The sequence below is a fragment of the Camponotus floridanus genome, unplaced genomic scaffold, assembly GCF_003227725.1.
Source record: "Camponotus floridanus strain SB8 unplaced genomic scaffold, Cflo_v7.5 scaffold145, whole genome shotgun sequence".
NCBI lineage: Eukaryota > Metazoa > Arthropoda > Insecta > Hymenoptera > Formicidae > Camponotus > Camponotus floridanus.
Genome location: NW_020229265.1, coordinates 6,800 through 32,336, shown reverse-complemented (window position 1 = coordinate 32,336; position 25,537 = coordinate 6,800). Strand labels below are relative to the sequence as shown.

Genomic DNA, 25,537 nt, shown 5'->3' with positions numbered 1-25,537 from the left:
GCGAGAGACCGCTTTGCTAAAATCTGGAAAGTTTGACCAAGTTCGAGGTTCGAACTTTCTTAAAAGTGCCGCGTTAGAATAAATTCCCGTTGCTCGGGTAATTTTGTTTCTTCGCGAAACGACAGAAAGAAATTCTTGGACCGTTTATACGAGAGGACAAAAATGTAATTGCGCAAAATTCTTGGATTTAAATTTAAAGAGCGGCTTGGATTAAACTCGAGCGGCTCTATTTATCATCGAGTCTTTAAATATTAAATCTTTGATATTTAAATCAAAGATTTAATATTTAAAGACTCGAAAATCAAAGATTTTTTTTGCGATAAAATTTGAAGTAAAGTATAAAATAAAATATATCATAAATGCAACTTTGTCAGTTTTAAATTTGTCGCGATTCTAAAAATGCGTATTTTTAAAAATATTATCCATTTAATCCCAAATATAGTTAACAATTCTTTTATTGGATTACTCAACATTCGTATAATCGAGCACGAACATTCTCAAAATTTCTCAAAATTTATATTTCCGACAATTTTTTAGCGATAAGCTTAGTTGTGAGAGGTCGGGATCTTGCACACACAAGTGTTACGAGCTGATTTTTCTTCGTAGAAAGATCTTATCCATTGCATTGTTTTACTTGCGCACGAGAGAATGTCCTCGACATGGAATGCGTTGAATGTGCACCTTAGTTGACGTACGGCACGCGCTTTATATGTGTGTAGGTTTGGCAGATAGGGAGAAACTCTAATCTTCAACCTTCCTCCGTGTCCTGATCCTGATAGGCGATTTCCGGTGGCACGCAAACTACCACAGAAGCGATCATAGGTGCCAAGTGCGTCACAGGATAGATTATCGTGAATCAAGACGACGAGGAGAGCTTACACATTCCAGACGGATTACCATCCGACGTCTTGAATTTAAACAGTGCGTAAGCAGTTTTGCATAGCGTGACAAAGCCGTTGATAAATATTGATATCCTTGATCCTCGTGCGACAGGTACACAACAAATCGCGCGGATGATCGAGCGATGATTTGCCTACAACACACAATAATATTAACTACATAATTAGTTTACGAATTCAATTGTCAAAAACAAATCTTTGATTTCAAACTAAGAGAAAGATTGAAAATATCAAGAGATATCATTTATTAATATAATTAGCGATGCTAAAAATATCATGGATTTATATTATATAACTCAGAGAATTATTCTCCTTCCATTAAAATTAAATAAAATTTAAAGATTTATTATTATTTAATATACCTTATTGTTATTTTTAATCTCTTGTAAGTTGTTCATGGCGATTATATCTGTCTCGTTTTGGCGCTTTTAAAATTAATTAAACTTGAAATAATTTAAATACACTTTAATAACATAAAGTGAATAGAAAGATGAAGATAATATAAATCGATCACATTTTCAATATCATAACTCTTTTTTATAATGCTCGTTATTTTAGATTATTTAGAAAATTGCCGTTCCACATTTACCTGATGTAAATCGAATCAATTATTCCATGACTTCTAAATCCAAGATTATGTGCGATCAGCGAATTAATAAATGTTTCGCTTTATGAACAGCAAATCACGCGGGATTCAAACTTGTTTGCCAACAGATAATTGCATTTAATTAGTAAGTCGCGTCGTGCGCGAATCAGAAATTATCTCTTCCGTCTAATTACTTACGACGAGCGGGAAAGAGAGCCGTTGCGGCGCGTAGGATGCGGATTAGCATAGCCGACCGATTAGCGCACGAGATCGTGACAGATCGGACGGAGCGGATTCGTAGCGAAAGGTTGTACCACGAAGAGGAGAAAAGGAGGCCGTGGGCCTTCTCGTTCTTTAATGCCGCGTCATCGCGTCGAAGATAAATGGGAATCGAAGACGAAATCGCGCGTGCAGTTCTCGCTTCTCTGTTTCGCGGTCGAACAGGCCGCGAATATTTGTAGTTTTGCATCGAGTACACCGCTAGATATCTCACTCTTTCGCGAGAGAACCGAAACGATAGCTTCATGGGCGTGGCAGCGAGAAGCAGCAGCAGCACCAGCAGCTGAGGCATGCATCGTAATACAACGTAGAGAAAACGCTGAGAAAAACAGAGATGGTAGATTAATTCAGTCGATTAAAAAATTGCAACGAATCGAACATCTCTATTCGCCAACACCTGCGCAAAATCCTCTCTCAGATTACCCTCGCGATGAGTATTATCGATAAAAAAATGCCGAGACATAAATTTCGAGGATATTCATGCTTGATCACGATTATACGCAAGTTGACGGGGTATCCTTGATTTACGACATCCTTCAATGGAAATACTCGCTATCTGTTGCTTTACGCTTCAGTGTGTAAGCGTTACGAGATTATTTTCTGTATATTTTCTACGATTTATCTCTCTTTATCGCGGATGGAGATAATCGTCGGATTTTGGACTTCCAAGGTATTTTTCCTCCCGCGTTCCTATTCTTTCTCGCACGCGGAAGCTTTTCGTTTGCGAGACCCGAAATTCCATTCGTGCCAAGGTGTTATCTAATTTCGTCGCGCGAACCTCTCGTTCCTCGTCGTCGCCGTTTTTCGCATTACTCACCGGCTTCCTGGTGACTACCAAAAGCGAAAGGCGATTCGTAATATAGTCCACTAGCTACGAGCAGATGTAGAACGCGTGTTGTGTTTCGCTCGAGCGATCGCCGTAGTTGTTCCATGATTTCCAGGTAATGCGCGGTGTAATCGACAGATTATCCGAGAGAGCGATCGACGATGATCGCCATTTTAATCGCCCTCGATACATTTCGGTGAGCCATATTGAAAGGAATAAAAATTTATCGCATCACGACCCACTTTTAATTTGATCGATTAATTTGTTTTCGAAGAGCCAGCAACGTGAAATTCATCGATCTTGATGAAATATAGAAAAAATTGTACGATAATATTTAGAGAACGCTTTACCTCTCGGCATGACATATACCACACATCGCGTGTTTAAATAATAAGGCGCGGCGCTCTTTACAGCGAAAGTTTTCCAGGAAAATTTCGCAGTAGCCTAAGACGCGATCCTATCGAGCGATTGCGAGAATTATGCGGGACGATAAAAAAAGTCGTTACATGAGAGATTGCCAGCTATTTGCGCCGTTACCGAGGATAACGTAAGCTTAAGGGGATCGTTATCTACGGTCCTTAACTGAAATTTAGTTTAGGGGACCAGTTTGGGTGGGAGTCGAGCGATCCGAGGCAGAAGGGGACTTGTTCGATTTACAAGAACGCGACTTTAATCTCCTTTGCTCTTGTTAGACATGAAATATCCATCCCGAAAAGATTCTATTTTATTGATATGCGATATATTCCGAGAATTGGATTGATATGAATAATGAGTTGTCATCGGAGTCTTACATTCAACATTATTGATTAGATCCTTCTGCGAGATGTGTTTCATAAAAATCGATTCTCTCGATTACCGGATAATTATAATTTGTTAAAGTAGAAAGGGGGAAGAGAAGGCACGCAATTTTAAATTTACCTTTGAAAGAATATAATAATATACACGTATTATTACGTATTTTGAAGTATAATCTTTCACTAATTATTTTGCGTAATAATTTAAAAGTTTAAGCCCAACGAATAGGTAAATCCTGAAGACCGCTACTTTCCTCGGACGTTCGTCGGTGTCCTCAGATAAATAAATCCTCCGTAGCATACAGGGCCCCGCCCTATGTCAGGTCGGTCGCCTCGTGAATACTCCGTTCTCTTCTCGCTCCTGGAGTCGACGATACAGCCGCTGTCACGACGCGAACGGATGATCCCAGGGTGCCAGGACTTGTCCGCTACATCCCTGCCTTCCCCTCCCCCTCCCTCTACCCCTCTTCCCCGTTACCACTCGCTGGGTTCATTCTTTCTCTGACAATCGAGCGGTGCGGATCGTGCACGGGACCACAGGGCCGTGCAAGGGAGAGAAAAAGGAGGGCGTTAAAATCTTTCGCGTGTCGAAATATCTCGCGTAGAGGGAGGTAGGGGGAAAGAGAGAGAGAGAGAGAGAGAGAGAGAGAGAGACGAATTTAGAGCCGCGACGCGTTGCAAACGAACATTATTGGGCTTTCGCTAGATTCGGGCCTTTGGTAGACAAAGGAAGAAAGACGTGCTGTATCGCACATGTAGGACGCTGAACGCAGGTCGAAATGCTGGCAGAACAAAGGAACATCTCTTGCGCGACGGTGATCTCTCTCTCTCTCTCTCTTTCTCGTTGTTACTACCGCACGCCGCGCCGCCGAGAGAGGAGCCGATCGATCATTAACCCGACCGTAGAGCCCGGGCCATCTCGTGATTCGCCCCGCGTGTTCGCGTCGTAGTCGTCTTCGACGCGCGCTTTCGCACATCGAAGACGAGAGACGAACCGAAAGAGAGAGAGACACAGTCACCGCTGTTCCGCGGTGCGTCCTTTCACGATTCTCGATTGGGATATCGACGTACCTGCGATTTACGAGCCGCGGGATACAGGAGAGAAGAGGCTGCTGGGAGAGAGGCCGGTGCGGGGTGTGCGTACGGAGAGGAAAAGAGAGAAAGGAAAAAGACCAGGAGCGGCATAAAGCAGGAGAGAGAAGGAAAGGGAAAACGTGGAGAAAGAAGGACGACGAGAGACAGGGACGGAGAGGTAGAAAGGCTCGGGGAGAAACGAGCGAGCGAGAGAGAGAGAGAGAGAAAAAGAGATATCCTAAAAGGACAGAGAAGCAGCCGGGGTGGGGGAAGCAGTGCGAGCGAGCAACGCACTGGTGGCAGAAAGACGGACGGACCGACAGACGGACGCCGCTTCCCCTCCGCGCTCGCGCTCGCGCTCGCGCCAGTCGGTCGCGCGCTGCCGAGCTAAGTGGATGGGTTGCGATCGCGCTCCCGTTGAAGAGATTCCCTTGCCCGTTCACATCGCACGAGAGAAGGAGAGAGAGGCCTCTCATACGTACGCATTTACGGTGTTATCTCTGTGGTAAATACGCGTGCCGCGTTTCATCTTTTGTATTATTTATATACACGCTGCTGCGCGACCTGTGAGAGAGAGAGAGAGAGAGAGAGAGAGAAAGAGAGAAAAAGAGAGAGAGAGAGAAACCGCCGTCGCACTTCGTGTGCTCGGCGAATTTCCAAGGAAATTATAAGGTGCATCGCGAAGTGCGTGATCGTCGCATCCTTGCCGTAAGGGAAATTTTCTCGTAGCGACGCTTTAAACACGACAGGTGAGTACTCCGTAAAGTGACGAGCGCTCAAGGTCGTGTTCTTCAGTTTTGTTGTTATCCGCGAGAGGAGGGGTTTTTTTTTCCTAGAATGAATAACTGTTGCGCGTTCACAAGAGTGAACGTGTTATATCTTACACTCGCGCGTGCCTATGTAATCCGTTGTCGTCCGAAGAAGGATAATCGGCTCCCTCGCGCGACGAAACAGGATTCTCGTGCCGGGATGTGGCTGGAGCCGTCCGGATTTCGACCGGATCCTACCCCCCCGCGCCATTTTGAAAATGGGCTGCCGGAACGGCAATCGATATAGCGGACGCGGCGCCAGCCGCATCGAGCGAGAGGAACCTCGAGGACGATGGCGTTCCCGCGCGTCCTTCCCGAGGACGAGCCCTCGAGCTCCTCGAGCCGCCCGGGAGTCTCGGAGTCGAGTCGAGCCGGCGGGACTTTGACGGAATTGGCGAGGCGAGCGGTGCGTGAGCGAACGAACCGGCGAACGATCCTTTGGAACGGACCGACCGGTTGTTACGCCATCTTGATTCCGTGCCCCACCATCTGCCCGACGGTGGTCTCGCACTTAACCCCCGAACGCGATCGAACCTCGTACACGGTACACACGATTTTCAGAGCCGACCTTTTCCGCGCTTGAAATCGCGCAATCGCGCATACCTATGTCAGTATTCTTTAGCGCGTGTACCGACATTTCGATCGGTTGGACGGAGAACAGAGGTATAAGTAATCTCTTTATATCTTGCCTTGCCTTTCCCCTGAAACAAAGGATGAGCTTTTCGACATTCGGGAAATCCGCCTATTTTATCGTGTAATAATCATGTGTTACATGTACATGTATATATATATATATATTTTGTTAATTTCTTAAATTAATATTTCAATTAATTATTAGCTTGATAACGATAGTTAATGATGCGGAGAATTGAGAAAAATATTTGAAGAATTTTCATTTTATATATAAATAATTAAGATAAAAAATAATTATCGCGTCGAGAAAGAGACGGTTGATCGTAACGTGTTTATTTAAACATAATTGTCCGTTCATTGTACGATTTTCGTAGCCCGATAAACTTGTCATTCGTTGATCTGTCCTTGATAGAATTAAAGCAATGAGGAAGAAAGAGGAGGAGAAAGAGAGAACAAAGAAGTAATAGTGTATTCTTGCTAATCATGGTGTCTTTGACGCGATGCATCGTTCATTCCCTCTTTTCTTTTTCTTCCTTTACCTTTGTGTCGATTTTGTAGTAAATTAGTACCTGACCTGACCCGACCCTGACGTACTTTAATGCAATCAACTTTCACGGAAACAATTATTGTATCGCTTGAAGAAAGACCGGTTCTAATCGGAAAAAGACTCGAGAAAATGTGTTGACCTGTCGATCCTTTCAAAAGTGTGTTTTAAATATTTTTCGCACATAATTTTTAGCATTATTTTTTTTCAAAGAAATCGTACCTTTTCATGTGACAAAAAATTATTATACTTTAATTATCCATTGAATACCATTTCATTCTATCATTGTACAAAATCACACGTCTATTACATTTCCGTAATTATTTCGGAGTAAAAATCATTAACGCTAGAATATATTAACACCTTTTCAGAATCTTTTAATATTAATATGAGTGTAAACTTTCACTCAAAGGAATTTATAATCATACAAAAAATTCTGAAAGAAAATCACATTAGTATTTTAAAACAGTTTATCGTTTTATATGATAAAATGCTCGTCCGAAAGCTTACATCTTCATTAAAAAAAATTTAATTCCCAATGTTTTTTTCGGAAACAAAATTTTTCTCTTGAAAAAAAAATAGAGAATACATATCGAGAGATGCGAAAAATTTCGATACATCTGAAAGATCCACAGGGCACCGGCATTCGAATCTACTGCTGGATGAATTTTCACCCACGTTAGTAATCTGGGATTAGTGCAAAATTCGCGGAGATTTATACGCGACGAGGATGCTGCGCCGTCTCCTCTCGCTCGGGCGGCAAGGGAGGAGAAAAAGGGAGGAAGGGAGAGGAGATTAGCGCGTCGGCATTTGCGCGCGACCTGCATCGACGCACCTGCACCTGCGCCGCGTGCATACGCGTTGACCGGTTCGCTCGATCGCGGCCTCGTCAAACGTTCCTCTCGCGCGAGTGCATCGCCGCTCCTCGTTGTTGCAGCTCGCCCCCGGCTGAGGCCTTCCCCTCGGCCCGCGCGCGCGCGCGCGCGCCCACCCTTTCCCTCCCCCGCCCTTTCCCCCCTCGCTTCTCGCAATCGGCAGCAACTAGTTTCAGCAATAACGGCGGCGGCGGCGACTCCGCGCCGTCCACGCGATAACGGGTCGTTAACTTGCCCACATCTGCCTTTCTCTCGGCGCACAGGCTCTCCGAGGAAGAGAGGCGGCTTATCCCCCATCGCGCATTCGACGCTCGACGCGATTTCCCCCCCGGTTAAGATCTCGAACGCGATCTTCGCATTAGAGGCTCGGAGATATACCACGTACCTTTTTAATGGTAAATGTAATCATTCCATTCGCTACGTACTCGTCTAATACGAATATCCCCCATTCGCGATGTGACGTAAATCGAGATTGTTTAAGATGTTGTCGGATGTTTCGCGTGACTTTTTTCTCATTCCTCGTGTGCAGAAAAGCATCGAGAATAATGTTTTCTTGCCAAATAACTTAGCAACTTTATTCTTTTTCCCCGTTGGAGCGAATCTTCCTATTTTGTCGTTTACGAGCGTTTTTTACGATGTGTTTCCTGGAACTTTACTCTCCTAGTCGCGTTCTGGTCGCGTGTTTACGCGCACCTAAGAAGGGAGGAGGGGTTGCACGCGCCGCAACCGGGTCGAAAATAGACCTATGGTCCCGGGTATATATATGCACGCGTATTTTTCAGGCCCACTAACTTTCCTCGTTTGCCCTTATGACGGCCGCCGGCTTTCGGTAACAGAACGAGTACGCACGTGCGCGTGGGTATCTGTCATCGGGCGAGATGCACATTCGTATACGGACTCGGGTGTAGTGGTGATAATGGCGGTGATGATGGTGGTGGTGATTCGACGTCTATTCTTCCACACGTTACGTTATTCTCAATTTTGACAACGGCTGCGAGAGAAAGCAGATGTCTTTTTTTTCCGGGAACGAAATAGGGTCAATACAACAATGAGATGGAAGAATGAGAGACGAGGAACAAAAACGAAGCGTAAGAATACAACCCGCGCAGTAGTAGTATGTCTATATTTCTAACTAATCACAATGTCAAAAATGTCGTTTCAATAGCCGGGGGATCGTCCGGCCGTTTTGTCTCTTCGTGACATGCCTTCCGCGATTGATGTAGCTTCTTCATCGTCATTGTCTTTTTAGCGGTCATATTTGCTCCCTTTTCTCTCTCTTTATTAGCTGTTTCTGTATCTTAATGTGTGCTAGTCCCTATCGGGCCAAACTGTCGAATTAGACGCGTCAGGCACAGGGAAATAATGGCTGATTGATTGGGCACACGGTTAAACAGGGACACACGCATACATACGTACATCTCATGCCCGTGGGAATTAGGGGACATGCGTACTCTCGCGCGATGTGTGGAAAAGGAATTTTTTGTTTATCGTGGAGAGAGTACGTGTGTCATTTGGATCACCGGATGAGTCAGCGGATGTGACATCGACTTGAAGTGTTGAGTCAGGTTGCGGGGACAAACATCGATCTCGAGTTTATCATCGTCCTTAGATAGAGTATCTTTATTCATGCATTAGTATTGTTGCAAATGCGATTAAGATGATGTTAAAATTACGTATCATCAGCTTTATATAAAATTCAATGCTCGATGGTTTATGCGCGAGTTTAAATTAAAAAAAAAATTATTAAATTAATGTATACAATGCTTGATGAAAAAAAAATTCCAAGCACGAATTCGTAGAGATTGAAAGAAAGAACTCCGATGGGAGACGTTGCGCGAACAAACGAGTCATCAATGTCTATTTATGCACCTGCGTAGCCTTGAAATCGCCGCGAGATATCCAATTTTCCGGTTGCTTCTCGTCTCTTCGTAGTTTCATTATGATACCATAATAGCCGTCCTGACATTCTCTTCTCGGTGCATCACTTATCGTTTGCGTTATCGTTGCAACGGAATTCTCTCACACGTCACCGACCGAGGGCGATCGTTATGTCCTCGTTAACGCTTTAATAGACGGCATCGACCTCTGAATGCGCTTATTAATCAATTGAGCGATTCGAAAGAAATCTCGGCGCTCATTATACTTCCCTCCGCGAGACATTTATTCGCTCGAAACGCTTAATGCGAGGAGGAGAGGAAAAAAGAGAGACCCTTATCGTCTTTGTACACTCGATTTCGTAAATGCCTCTCGTGAGTTTTTCTCTCGGTCTTTCATTTGTCGCGAAATCGCGATTGCCGCATCGGAAAGATCGGCAAACACTATATCCTACGTATATCTTGATGCGCTAGCAACAACTTTTACTGCGTATATAATAGACCTCGCATGCATTTCCATGTTCGCGGCCTCGAACAGTCATTTCGCAATAGATGAGAAATTACTAACTTGAGGAAAAAAATGATAAAAATCGTCGCTGTTTTGTCACGTCGTTGAATCCATTTTTATATAAATTGTAATGTTATATTTTTTTATTTATTTTTTATCTACTTATCTTGCATTTATTTTATATTTTTTCTACATTTTTTTCATCTCTTGTTATTTATATTATTTATATTATTTTATTATTTGTATTATTTATATTATTTATATTATCCCTATTAAAAGTAATATTGCGTAAATGTTGAATTACAAGATTTTAATGTAGTGAGTGTATTTCAGCAACGCTGTAATATTAAACGACGGGATTTTGATTTCAATCGTTACATGAGTAGTGAATCAGCCACAGAATATGCTTGTTGTACATATTCGAAGAATAGCTTGTATAGCGGTTTATTTATATTCGAGTCTAATGTTATTTACACAATCGGCGATTTATCTGAAAATACTGCATGATAAAAAATTTTTAAGTAACAAGAATATATGTTTAATTATCGTTACGCAAGACATGTTGCTTATCTTTACTCATTCTTGCGACATAATTCTTTTCGAGGACGATATAAATAATCTGCTCGATAATCAGATATTTAACATGAAACATAAAATGTTGTGTTAGAAAGATAAAGAGAGAGAGAGAGAAAAGATTCTAAATATAAAGTAAAATAAATAATTCTAAAAATAAATAAAGTAAATAAATAATAATGAGAAATATACACATTTCATGTTGCAACGGAGCCTCGTCATCACGGATAAGCTCGGAAATGTATCTACAGCGATAAATTCCCTTTCTCCATCCCGGAAATTATTTTTATCGCGGACAATTTTGGGTCAAAGTGTCACAAATGTCACGAATTATACGAGTAGTTCGTTATTTCACGGTGGTCTTGTATTTTCCGGAAACGCGCCGCGTTTTGCATTTTATCTCGTGACGCAGAGCTCGCAATGTCACATGTTTGTTAAATACAGCATCGGAGCGAGATACGCCTTCGTGACCTTCCTCCGACAGGAAATTCGTAGTTCAATCATAATAAGCGTGATGTAGATAGCGAAAAAGACAAGAGTATTGTTGCGGCAGGCTGGATTTTCCGGATCTGTCATTTCTCACGTTTTTCCCCTCGTAGATCGTCACGTGTGATCAGTTCTCTCTCTACTCGGCTGCTTCTCGAATAGAGAGCTCCTAGAGAGAGAGCTATTTTTCTCAGCGTAACGACGCGTTACGAGATGCACGAGGAAGCCACGTGTTGTACACGAGTGACATGAAATAACATAAATATTTAACGAAACCCTTCCTGCCGAGCTAATATATCAGACGCCAATTATACCCCTTTTTTCTATTTTTATCGCGACTCCTCGACGTGTAAAACTTTGAGAAAGTCGCACTCTCAAATAAATTGATCGTGGAAGAAGAGAAGAGAGAATTAGGATTTTGTATCTTTTATTATTCTTGTTAGCTGCTGAAGTTACGAATTATTTCGCTGATTCGATAATCCAGGAGAGGAGGAAGCGAAGCGAAACGCGCAAAGCTGAGCTCTCCCTCTCGAAAACGTGGCTCGCTTCCTTTGTGCGGAACCTATTACAATTTGTTCCGAAATTTGGCTACGGGGGACGGGATCGTTCGTTAGCCCATAAGGGCGGCGGTATTGTGTTCCATTAATTCTCCAAAGACCAAGCCGATGTACAATAATAGCTCCATTCCGCAGAATTCTGTTCGGAATAATTTATTTCGAGAGAGAAAGAGAGAGAGAGAGAGAGAGAGAGAGAGAGATTGTTATCTACTTATTTGCTACATTTTTTTGCAAAAGTCGCGTGAGTCGAGCGAATCAAACTGTCGCGTTCAGCATCTTTTGCTCGATTACTCGGGATTTATTTCAGACTTTGCCAGGAAATGCTGACTCAAATCAAAAATCATGCGTGCGAAGCGTGGATTTCTCCGTGGTGACAATATTGTGTCACCGTGTTTCCGGCTCGAGATCCGTCACCGGGTACGCTACAAAGCCTAGGCGCATGCGTGACAGTGCCGGTGCACTCGGCAAAGTGCAATGCACCGTGAATAGACTGCCTAGAAACAAATGCCATTATGTAGCGACAGTGATACAGCCGCTTTGCAGTTCCGACTTGGACATGCGTGTAGTTTCGTTTTGTTCTCGAGCAGCGAGAGACCCCGATCACTGCGAGAATCGACTCGCCGCGCGTACCCTCATCCCCCAATTAGCGCCAAATGCGACTGTTCGTTTGTGCTCGTATCGACTACCGTTCGTATATGATTTAATTAACGCGATCAAAGTTCGTTCATTCGGAAAAAACGAATGGTCGCTGCTGGAAGGCAAAAAGCAACAATTCTGCTCGCGTGATAAAAATCGAAATTTTTCTCTCTTAATGAAAATTCGAAATATTTATTTCCTTCAACGTGAAAATTCAAACATTATCGCTATCGCATTTTTAAAATACCTCTGTAATTTAATCGAAACTCGAAGCGAATCAATAAATATATCTATAAATAAAACTATTCAAGTAATAATAAATATATCTATATAAGTATAATAAATATATCTATAAATAAAACTTTTCAAGATAGAAAAAAATAAATTATGATGAAATATGCTAGGAGAAAACGTGATGATATTTGTAATGCGAAGGCCGCTTATATCCAATGCTGGAGAATTGTTGATTTCTATCTTAAACATTAACGTGAAATGCCGGACGAGAAACATTTGTAAGATCGTTACATATGCGAGTCATGAGATACACTTTATATATGCAAATGAATTTTATATGTGCAATTGTGTACAAGAGACTGTATACGGTTGACCTTATTTTAAAGTAAGATAAAAATATAATGTGCGCATTTATTACTTTATTTAATTTTATCGTAGTCGTATATATCGCGAATTGTTTATTATAATTTTATTTATTTAAGATAAATATCCCATTACATGAGATGTAGATATATATATATATATATATATATATATATATATATATAAAATTTATCAGGATGAGATATTAAAAGTACATTTATATATAATTGTACATACTATATATAATTTTTATCAATGAAGGAATAGATTTTATTTATATCAAGAGATTCCTATAAAACATGAATATTTTTGATAAAGAAAAACTACAATTAAAATTTAAAAAGAAACAAGAATTTTAACATATAAATTAAATGTGATTGAAAAAAAATGTATCATCATAACAAATTCTTTATTCTTATTTCCTACGTGATTTGAATAAAAAAAAATTATAATCGCTCAAACTTTCACCGTGAAAAATTATATCTCGAATTAATTAGGGAATTTGTGGATAAAATTTATTCATCCTGCATATCTTGATCTTTATATCCTGGGAGAAATCCTAGCGGTTCGCGATGCTTTTCGATCGCGTTTCTCTCGCGCCTCCTCTTCGATTGGCACACAAAGAACGCACATCTCCCATAAATCTATCTCTGCAGATGCGTTACGCATCAGCGTCAGCTGCTCGCACGAGACGTGCGTGCGCGCTCGTAAGCCACGTGGTCGCGCTAATACGCGCGCAGCAAACGAGCAGTCTCGGCTAGAGCCTGGCTTTTAACGCGCTTCTTAGTCACGCCGTGCTAGTTTTTCGCGGCCGTTCCCTCGGTACACCACTCGTTTCCGCTTTCGTTCGCGAGCAAAGTCCGTACCGTTATCCACAGGTTTGCGCGCTCTTCTCCAGATTTCTACGATTTTCTTTTTCTCCCGAGGAGATAATTTAAAAACGTGCGACGACGTACGTTTCTGTTCTCTCTCTGCCGTTATATTGTTAACAATCGATAGATCTTTCTCATCAGTGATTAACTTGGATCTTTCCACGAGCGGTATCCTCGAAAAAATTCGTCGGGAATTATAGCTTGAAATTAGCATTGGATATTTAAGCGAGGCAGTAGTGTAATTTATTATCTTCGAATGCATTGTGTGTATATAATGCATCATAAATAATAGCTTGGATATTTTGCAGACAAAAGTGCTTTCGCGCATTTAGTGGTATTTTTCCATGTGCTCTTTCCTCGCGTTTTAACCGAGCACACATAACGGAAACTAATACAGGCGAATTCTTGAGTAGGACAATACCTAGTTGTTTTTCCAATGAAAGAGCGTTGTGCTGTTTGTTCTTTGTTTTCTCAGGTCGTCTGTGTGTCTCTCGAACGGTTTATTACCGTCATTTCGTCCGAACTGTTGTCACTTATGTCCACGAAAGTTTTTGAGACGAGATACCTTTGAAAAAGAGAAAGAGGACTGACACGTACGAATCTTCTTCGCTGCACCTGCGCGTAAATCCGTGCGAGAGGCACGCCCAAGAGTATCGATAAACATAAAACTCGCTTATCAGATGAATCCGGCGCAGGTGATCGTAGGTTGCGCCGTTTTTCGAGTCAAATCGCGATCGTCGCGTTTCAGATTCGCTTGCCCTTATAAACCAGATTCGCCGGCACAAAACGGGTTCGAGCCGAGGGATTCGAGCGCGTCTCCTCTCGCGGATCTTCAACGTATCTGTTACGGTGAAAGTTGCTCCCGCTCCTCGTCGCGGGTCGCAACTTATTCGCGAAACGGATGAGCCTATGCGCGGCGAAATCGTTGCGAATCGCGTGTAATTGCATGAAAATTTGAACGAAATCGGATCATCAGATTGAAATCTTCTCGCTCTTCGTTAATTTTACCGTAGCATGTTTCGGGATTCGTATTTAGCTTTATTCTATGTCTCGTACGTCTAAGAAAATGTGGCGAGATATTTTAATCTATTCCTTTCTTTCTGATTGCAGAACAGAATTTAGCTGGACACCACCTGGTACCCAGAAGGCAGTGAGATAAAGACAGGTGGCACGAGAAGAAATCATGGGCGCGAGACAGAGCAAGAGGTCCGTGGACATAACGACGACGCCGAAGAAGGAGGGAATACCCGTCGAGGGAGGCGTCGTCGGTGATGCGGCCGCACCTGGCGACGGTAAGCTGGAAAGGATCGAGGAGGCTGACACGAAACCCACCACTAACGGCATAGCACCGCACACGGACACTGCCGAGGACAAAGAGAAGGACAAAGATGAAGCTACCGAGAAGGACAAGGAGCAAGTGAGTAATATTTAATAATTCCTCGCGTTTCTCGCTGATTTTTTCCAACCTTTTTTAAATGAAATATAAATGAAATAATCGACCTCAGAGATTCTGAGGTCGATAATTCACGATAATTTATTTATAGATATTTCTTAAGTAAAATATATAATTTCACATATTTAATATAATAATTTCATATATTTAATATAATTATTTTATATAATTTCATATGTATTTATATATTTTATATATTTTTTAAAAAAGAAGAAAAGTTCATCGAGAAATACCAGAGATCGCACATTTCCAATTAGCCACCTTTTCAATTCAAAAGTTAATATTGACGATTAAAACGAATGAAGTTTGTCTTGCCGAGTTGAAAGTCCTCTGCTACCGATTCTTGTACATATTATCTTAAAATCATGTCAGTCATATTAGGGTCAAGTGTTTGCACAGGTGATTACTTCGATTTCTATCCGGGCGACATAATCATATTTGCGTTTCAAGTTCTGCTCATACCGATGGTTTTTCATTACGGGACGTATATTAATGCTTTATTAGCACTCGTTCTCGTTATTAATGAACAAGTTTGCTCGCAGATACCATATATCGAGTAGTCGAGTTTCCGGCTTTGATAATTATATACGAATGCTGGGTTGGCAACGAGATGTATGTATTTATTTTCCATCAGCTTGATATACGAGCAATATAACATTGTACATAATTACCTTTCCTACATACGGGACAAGTTTAACATATTTAGATAACGATACTTTGAATAATATGTTCTTTTCACTCGGTTTCCGCGAATTGACATCTTCAATCGCGTTCCAGTGAGTCACTCGTTCAATTGTCGATCAATCTTCAATGATCTCGTTTTCTTGAATTACTCTTGAATCACTCTCGCAAACTGTTACCAACAGACACGTGCTGAATCACTCGTTTGCTCGTAAAGGTCTCATAGGTACTCGAAGTTTATCTCGTTGAGACGATTCATCTGACGTAGACGAATCATTAATCTTAATCGATTCGTCGAAAGCGACGACGCATCAGTTTCCTCTCGCGTTAGCAATCTTTTCATCGGCCTTTATGAATCAAAAAACATGTGCATAGAATAATAAAAAGTTTTATATATGTCTGTTTTTAAAATATTATAGAGATATTTTTAATAATTTGTTTTAAGATATAAATGAAAATTTGCTACAACAAAATATTGTTATTCGAGACGTGCATTTATTCAGAAGATTTTCTTCATGTTCTTTGTGTCATATATCGCTATAAAGAAATTATCTGATATTGGCTGGCGAAAAAATATCGTACAAACGAGACTTTATTTGGCACGCAAATAATGCGTTGCCTTTACGATATTCGGAGTTTACTGTCTTGACCCAAGTGAGAAATGCTCCGGTTCGTTTGCTACTACAAACTGCCTTCGATAATGATCGATTTCCCGTTGGTACGAAATTAAAACTTATGAACGTGAAACTCGGCGCAGTGAATCTTCTTCGCATGATCATTACATCGCGATCAATGATCGCTCAAGCGTGCTTTGATGGCATGATAATCATCATGGCATTACATAAGATGCGATGTAAACGGAAAGCTGGTACGCTTATCGAGCCGATTTATTACACATCATGCGTCAACAGATTAGCGCTTAAATTGCATTTTATTTACCGTAGAGACCAGATAAATAACACAGGTAATCTCTGTTGGCATACGTGTTTGATTTTCATTCGATATAAAGTCCGTTAAATTATTCTTTCGATTACATTTGATTTTCTATTGTGATTAATAATGTAGATATATATTTACACACGTGAAATCGCGTAACATAATTGATTATTATAAATTTAAAATTTTTTATGACTCGTGCTTAAGAAAAAATTAAAAAAAAAAAAATGATTGATTTCAATGTGCAATTTACCAAGTCCACTTTGAAAAAACTGATGATGGCAAACTTGCAGTGAATTTCGTGGCGTTATCAGTTATCTCGTGCCAAGTTTTTAGATCACTCTCCTCGAGTCGAATCTCATAAATGCGCTCGGTTTATATCTCGAAATACTTCTTCGCTTAGAAACTTGATATTTCCCCAATTGAGCAAGCCCGGCGGCAGCTGTCACGCACTAGATACGACACACGAACGAGAACGTACCCTATCACCCCTTCCGCCTGCTCCTTGCTTTTCATTTCCCTTCGACAAGTCATTTCTGTTCCTCTTTCCCTCCATGCGTTTTCTACGGTTCACGACCGTTTAAGGCGTCATTTACTTCGACAACCCGAGCGAACATTTCCCCCTCGTCGTTAACGTTCCAACTTTATTTTGAAAGAAGGGCGTAGGAATTTTAGTCAAAGCAATCTCTCTACGTTAATCAACAATTTCATGGCAATATTTTATCTCGATAATATTTTTATATTTATATGTACTTTTTTCTGAAATACATAATCTAAATTATTATAAATAATCATTAAATTAAAAAAAAATTTTATGCGCATTTTTTACATTTTTAATCGCGCGCAAATCAAATTGATATATTATGTTGAATCATGTCTTCTCATTATCGTTTCATCGAGCAGGAATTTACTCGTGTCATGCATATCAAGTCGATTATATTCCTAGAACGATAACGAATATTTTATCGTTTCAATAATTAAAATCTCATTACTATAATCTACGTTTCTGAGTCACGTGAATTTTTCAAGTGGTTGTCACTTGTGAATACCAGAAGCGTCTGATTAAACGGGCAAGATTGCACCGCGGTACGAGATCAAGAATGAGGTAGGTCGCGATGTCCATTGAATTTTTGACAAAAAACGAGAAAATACCGTTTGATTTTGCGTCAGCGTGTAAGTGTACCTCGTCGGTTGACTCGTCCTTTCCCGCGACTAACTGTACGTGTCTCGTGTTCTGGCTTCTTACGGGGGCATACCTAACTGTCCCAGACGAATAAATCTTTTCTCTGTCCCCCTTTTCCCCTTCGCGTTACTATTTTGCGCGCATCTTGACCACGAATACGCGATCGATATCGATCCTCATCGCGTTACATCGCTGGCTTCAGCAAGTCTTCTCGTCTTCTGATTTTTTTATGAATTACAAGTATCAATAAAACGTTTACGTAATACCCTTAAAAATAACAATGATCCGTTATAACTCAAATACTGTTCTCGACAAGTTTTATCTTTCAATTTTCTCGTTCTCGCGCTCCTTCTGCGACCTACATTTGGGTTTAGGTATGTCAGTTGTATTAACATGACGTTACATTTACCTCGATTCATCGAGGTAACTCATAGATACTCATTTCCCATCGACTAAAGGATACTCTTACATGTCTGCATTAGGATTCTTGCGGTTCACGCAAGTTTGTCGAGTGGTACGTTTGTTTGACATCCGAGATTATACGCGAGTCTCTCATGAATATTCATCAGCTGCTGGCAGCGCCTTTACTCGCGATCTTACAAAATCTTCAGGCAGGTGCGCGTGCGAGCTAAATACTTGAGAGTTAACCCGCCCGTCTCGTCGAGCACCTGTCTTTAATATATCGCGCTGATAACGACGAATTAAACGCGATCGAGTTTTCTTTTTGAATGAGAATTTGCGATACGATCGTGCACACGTATTCTTGTGTAACGAAGTACAAGAGAACACACTTGAAGCTATGAGCCAGGTAACAAGCGAGAACCGTGTGAATCGCGACCTTGACCATGATATACTTAATGCGATCGCAGATGGACCACTTGAAAACGCGATAAAAACTTTTCACGCGAGAAGGAACAATTATATATATTTCATTTTTCATTCAAAATATTTTACGAAAAATAGGGAAACTGTAATAATAATTTTTTATTAACAAATAGTAAATTGCCTTTTAAGGGGCCTACAAATTGAATTATAGGTTGTTTTAAATTCTGTGCGAGTTTGCAAATTTTCTCTGATTTTTATGTAATTTGTGACATATCGAGGCGCATTATTAAATATATGCGATTATCATGAATCGCAATAAGATGTCGATCCGACCCATCGGGCCCCTCCCCGAACGATGAATCAGCCGAACGGTATCACATAGATATAAAGCGAGGTATTTCATTAAGAATATAATTAATTAAGTGCGCGGACACGATGATATCTTAGCATCACGTGTTTTGTTGATGAATCATCGTGTATAACTCGAAGATGCGAACGTGCTTTATTAATTAACACGACCCGTCTGTTTCGCTGCCATTTAATAGCAGTTGTTATCCGGCTGAATTCCTATAATTTTCTTCTATCTCGCATTGTCGCGGATAAAATCTGCCCTTGCAGTGTTCGCTGCGATTTCAAACGCGATTTCCCGATTAAATTTCCAATTTAATGTTACGGCTTTTAAATATCAATTTTTCTATAGAAGCGTGTAAATTTTTTACGCTTCTCGCGATTTTAAGCGACGATATATATCGCCTAGTTAATTAAACGCGGATTTGGATTAAACGCGTCGATCGTGACGACGATTACTCAACGCTCGGGAATTTGTTGATGAAACTACGTAAAACGCAGAACAGGTGTGCATATGCAGATGCGATATACGATACGCAAAGGAATTTATTGCGAAAATCTCGTATGCGTGATCGATCTTCATTTAAAAATCTACTCCGTCAATTTCTTTATTATTCCAATATTATGCGATCAGCTGCAGCAAGCGTATTTATCCCGCAAGGTTTACCTTCCTCCATGTCGTATCTCTGCTCGTGCCGTATCTTTGAATATTAATTAATGGTAAACTCGCATGGCCTCTGAATTTTGAATCGAGCTCTCTCGACAAGGTTTCCATTATTATTTACTTACGTTTCCCGCGACAACCGGCAGAATCTTAACTCGTTATTTAATTTTACACCGAATGCGATATTCATACTAAAAGAGTGCAATGAATTGATAATCACGTGACATTTGATTGTATTAGACGTTCCATCGATTTTAATTTTCGCTGTTTATATGACATGGAGAACAATGCTTATCAAAAATCTTGCCGGTATTTTATGTAGATAAACGATCTTTTTACCTTTGATGGCTTTTTGTAGCTTATGTCGATATAAAGTTTCGCATTCGTGCAGTGCCAACGTACTCATGCGGAAGCATTTACGTCGAGGAGTACTCGGCTTGCACGTGTCTCTCCGTCATCCTTCCTTTCCTCCCCCGGCTATTTTGCTCGCTGGATATTGCGGGGCTTTTCGCCATCGCGAATGCTAAAATAAGCCGATATTTACATAATATAATGCTCGCAAAATGCGCCTGTGTCGAGATTCGCGTCGTTTTACCGGCATCGACGAAGAAACGACGAGGCGAAGAACGAGACGAGACGAGAGGGAAAATGACATCGTGCAGAGATGCCGCGTTACTTGTAATCGAATGTGACGGCGCGTCGCGCCTCGCTTGGTCCATTGTATAAATCAGGAAATCCGCCATCTAACGCCCACGTTGAATTCATATCGTTCTTAAACACGATGCCGTTGATGTCGCTCGATTGTTCGTCGCGTTGCATTTTATCGCGCTGTGATGTATTTGCGTCCGCGTGCGTGCGTGTCGTATCGGATAAACATATGAGATTGTTTTCGCGTATTTGCATCGATAATAAAGTAGCTTGGAGTTTACGCAATCGACCAGTCACCTGCCCCGATTGGCGAAACAAGCTGGTTCTGCTGACAATACTTGTCGGCGTGATCGATTTTATCGATGGGAGTTTGAAAATGACAGATGCAGAGATATGTAAATGATGAAATTAATAAATTTTGTAATAAGAAGTCTTTTCTAATTTTGAGAAATTTCAAGAAAAGCTTTATTTTTACGAAAGATTTTTGATGAGAAACTCAAATAAAATAGTTTTGTGTTATGAAATAAGACTCTCATCTCTGTAAAAACTTAGATAAAAGACGAGTCGTAGATTCAGGGAGAGATGCCGAGAGGATTGCTTGCTTTTTCAGCTAGTTTTTGAGAAGCACATTTTTAACTAATATAAATAATATTTTGTCCATCTATTTAAATTACAAGCTGATCATAATTACATATGTCAAGTTAATCAATGCTTAACAATCGCCTTCCTCGTCAGAATTTTTTTTACGAATTTGCGCAAAGATTCTTGTTTGCCACTTTTAACGAAGGTATAACTTTACACTGCCGAGTCAAAACAATTAAGGAAGAATCATAATTTAACATGGTTGTTCATTTAATTCTTTTTAATGATTTCTCCGATCAGTCGTAATCGAGTGGTATGATTTGTTGTGTAAAGGAAAGCCGACGAGGTATTTTTCATCGACCTGCATTTTTTTCTTGGCAACTTTAAGTTGGCCGATAAGACTAGAAGAGAGAGCTTGTCGAGGACTTTTTAAAGGATCGAAAACAAAGAGGCCTCTCGCGTTGCTGGGCGCACTTTACGGGAAAACTAACACGTTTCACGAAAGTTTGATATTATTTATAAGTGAATGAACCTCGGGGCGCGCACGATGGGAAAGAGTTAAATGACTTCGTTCCGGAGTGGCTGCGGCACTTCCGGATACAAGGGAAACTTTCAAGAAATATACAAGCATCATCATGAAAATGTATATGCTTGCGGGCATTAAAGCCTGTTCGCGTAATCAATTTTGCTTAACTATAGTTACTGAAAATGAAAAGGAAAATGAAATTTTCAATATCATGTAGCTTCTAAATTTCGAAGTAAATTCACGAAGAATTGAAATATAAATTTGTTTTTCGTTCATATCGTCATCATTTTTTTCATTACAAGATGTTATAATTTTTAATCAATTTTCTGAGAGAGAGAGAGAGATTGTTATTTTTATTAAAATCGTTAATAATCTAATTTATATTTAATGTTTTATTAATGGTTTTATTAATCAAGTATACAGTAGGATTTTAAGATAATATAAGATAGAAAATATTCAATTTTTTGCTAAAATGACTTTAAATAGATATCTCCTAAAAGGAGCTGAAGAGATGCGTCTAAAGTAAGCTATCAACTGAATCATAATATTTAATCGCTATCGTTTCGCATAAAACGGAGAAATCTTACCCTTGCAGGAAATGCAATGAAACGTTACACGATATCGATTTACGACATAGGATTTATGACATGGAATATATTTTGTGGTACTGCGCGTCTTTTTATGGCCTCATCTTCATTCTTCATGCATGAAAAAAATCTCCGATGATTCATACTATTTTTGTTGATCGGTTCTGACGCCGATGATTCACATTATTGTTGCAAGCATAAAACATACACGTATCATTGTTTCTTACTTACTCATTAAGCATTGGCAGTAAATTTATAGCTCATAAGAGCTCGTTAATCGCATAGCATTGACGTTTATTTTGGGAAACGAAATTTGAAGGGCTTTATTTCTGTCTTTCAGCAGCAGCCGCAGGAAGAAGAGGTAAAAGCCGAGGAGACGAAGCAAGAGTCGTCTGGAGAATCTTCTGCGGAGGTTGCGGAGGTCACAACGCCCACAGAGGCCACCCCTGCCAGTCCGAACACTGCCACCTCTCCAGACAATAAGGAAACCAAAAAGAAGGATAAGGTAAGGCAATCTGCGTCATAATTCCATTGATGTTCATTGATCTGAATTTAATTATTTAAATATTTTAATAACAAGTAAATCTCTGCGTACGTCATGTTGTGGAACGTATTAGTATTTATATTAATTTAAAGTTGTAAAAATGAAGAGGATAATTACGTGCGACGAATCTGTCAATTACTAATAGTCTCTTTCCCTCTTTTATCTCCTGTCTAGAAGAAAAAGTGGTCCTTCAGGTCGATCAGCTTTAGTAAGAAGGATAAGACTAAGCCGAGTCGCGAGGAGGCGCCCAAGAATGGAGATGTCACCAAGGAGGAGCCGCTCGCAGAGGTGAGTCGAGAATTCTGCATTTGTGCGATTATTAGCGACTAGGATATATTTGCAAATATACAGACTTCTCCTCAAAAATAATCGGAAGAGATATTTTAAATGTTGTATTTTGAATATTATTATTCTACTGTTGCAAAAATATTTCTTTTCACGAGATAGCGAGATATATTTGCGATTATGTTTTTTTTATCGTTATTGTTCGTACAGTGAAGCATATTGGAGATTTCTCTCGAAATTGAAACATTCGAAGAAACACACATATTTGTAATTTAGCTCTCGTATAGTATATATTGGATATAATTCCGCTTCTCTCATAAATTTTATATCTGTGCGCTCGGGTATATTTTCGCAAATAATTATCGCGCATCCAACGAGATCAATTTTACTCTGGTTAATTGCGCTTATTTTTATCACATCATGACGCATCGCGTTTATGCTCGAAAAACAAAGTCGTTGTTTTCAATTTCGATCAATATACATGTTGTCGCTCCTTGTTATCGATGCGACGACGAATCAATCTGCGCGACACACGGTTACGTAACACGCTTCAATAACGTTACGGCTCGTTGTCGTTGGGAATAAAACGTTCGCTTCGATTGAAACGGATATCGCACGGATATCGAGGCAAATTTCAGGACAAGGTAGCGTAAAACAAGCGCGTACCAGCTCAGAGCGCGAGAAAAACGACTTTACAAGCGGCAATGAATCTCTCGCCCTGACCCCGTTTCGACTTCCTCCATCGTTTTCCCGATCGAATAATCGATCTGGCCGGCTGCGTCGAAAAAGTCTCGGTCCAATAACGGCCCGTGTTTACTCAAGCATCGATGTTTCGTGTTTCCCTTGAGGTTCGTGCCGCGGGGAGATAATCGCCAACTACCACGCGATAACCGTCACGGATCGAGGGCTCTCGGACGGTGCTTAATTGGCGTCTAAGACGTCCGATAAATCTCGGAGGCGTTCGCGATTTATCGGAGATTCATTCGGTAAAGATGACGAACTGCGCGCGCGAGGATTTCGCGTTAACAAAGTTATTTGTCGGATATCGGCTCGGGAGTCCTCGCTCTGCGTGTTTGCGGTTAAAGGAAGGAAAGGAGGAGGATAAAACTCTCGATATCATCCCCCATCATCGTTGTCGCGCGCGGAAATGATGAAGTATTATGCAGTGCACGTTATATGTATGCCTGGTGATGCTGGCGGGAAGGTGGAGGGAGGGGGGGGGACCATTACAACGGCGACGGGCTTTTCACGAGCTCCGTGAATGATGGAGCTCACTTTGTAGACGTTATTATTAATCTTCGTCGAGCGCGCGCGGCTTAACAAGCTATTCCACGTTACATGCGCTTTATACCTCGATCGACGCGATTATATCGGGTTATATAGATTGGCGATGATCGCGCAAGAATACCCCAGGACTTTATCGGGAGCTTAATTGGACTGCGATCATTTCGCGAATAGAAATTAGCGGTATAACGAGTGTATTATACGATAGATACGAGCGATAAGGCCATAGAGATCTTTGATTCAATTTACAAAATTGTTTTTTTTTTTTTTTTTTACAAAAGATTAAAATGGAGATCTCGTTGATATCTAGAGATCGGAGATTGATGCGAGATTTAGAAAGCGTCAATAATGATAGGGTAACGTGCGCCTCGCGATCAAACTGCTGGATCTGCATCGAAAGCTCTTAACCGGGCGCTTAATTATCTCGAGGCGGCAATGAATCTCGTTTGTCTTTCCGGCCAGGGACCGACAAGTTGCAGTCTCTCGCAATAAATCCACTTGCCGGCGGATGTATAATAAGTAGCGAGGTTATAAGCTCTCTTGCCTTTCTCTCCCGCGTTTCTTTCGCGAATCTCTTCCTCGTTCTCTCTCTCTCTCTCGCTCACTCTGTAGCTCCTTGTCTTATCTCGCTCTCAAGATCCGCGCGTAGGCGAAATCTGGCGACGGCCGATCATCTCGTTTCCTTCACCGCCACCGTCATCCTACCTCTATCATTCTATCTCTCGCAGTACGGCTGCACTCGCGTGCCCGTCGTGGGCTCCTTTCCCTCCTTCGCGCGACCTCGGCGCGACAGAAAGAGAGTGGGCAGAGAGGAGAACAGCGTGACTCATCTCTCCGGTTCGTCGTACCTCCGCAAGTTTTGTGATAGGCCGCCGTGGAAAACCGGCTCTCCTCATCGCGCGTGGCTAAATTACTCCCCCCCAGGTCGTCTGCCTGGCTCGCAGCCTCCGGCTTGGACTCTCCGCGATACCTGTCCGTCGTGTGCGCGTCGACCATTTGTCTATTAAATCATTGACAGTGGCTCGATATTATATGATTGCCAGCTTCTAATCAAAATAGAAATTTTTCGAAAAATTTTGTTGAAAATTTATGCAACATTGTTGTCCAATGTGATAAAATTATAAAATTACTGACATTCTCCAGCGTTATCAATCGGTTGGAAGCAGGAATTCCGAATCGTTAATGATCCCTCGGTTGCGAGGGTATGGTAATGACTGTAGGGACTTCATTAGCGTTGTAGCGTTATTTATAGACCATATCTTGCGGTACTTTTCGCTTTATCGACGGACTATCGGCGTATCATTTTTACGTCCGTTCCCGCGCTCATTTATCACCGCGAGTGATGGATGCGGTCGTATCACTCGGACAGTTGAAAACACGCATTCTCCATAGCGCGAGATGGACCGGGACGGCCTCTTACAGAAGAGAATCCCAGATATTTATAGCAACCTTGGTGAACCGAACCCAGTTGTTGCCCCTATTCGTTATCGTTTGCCTTGTTTCAAGCGAGTTCGGCGAACTTCTCTAATTAATAATTAGACAAAACAATTGTTCGATGAATTTATTCGA

The 25,537-nt window shown here is 41.1% G+C and overlaps 1 protein-coding gene across 1 annotated transcript in view; it reads left to right on the top strand.

Annotated features, from left to right (window-relative positions):
* LOC105253731 (splicing regulatory glutamine/lysine-rich protein 1) overlaps window positions 1-22,729 on the top strand; it is a 56,204-nt gene extending 33,475 nt beyond the window's left edge. Inside the window, exons 2-4 of the mRNA XM_025406490.1 lie at window positions 14,533-14,839; window positions 22,196-22,360; window positions 22,574-22,729. Of these exons, the coding sequence (XP_025262275.1) occupies window positions 14,606-14,839; window positions 22,196-22,360; window positions 22,574-22,729 (555 nt within the window). The 5' untranslated portion in view covers window positions 14,533-14,605. The remainder of the gene's footprint in view (window positions 1-14,532; window positions 14,840-22,195; window positions 22,361-22,573) is intronic.
* The last annotated feature ends 2,808 nt before the right edge of the window (window positions 22,730-25,537 follow it).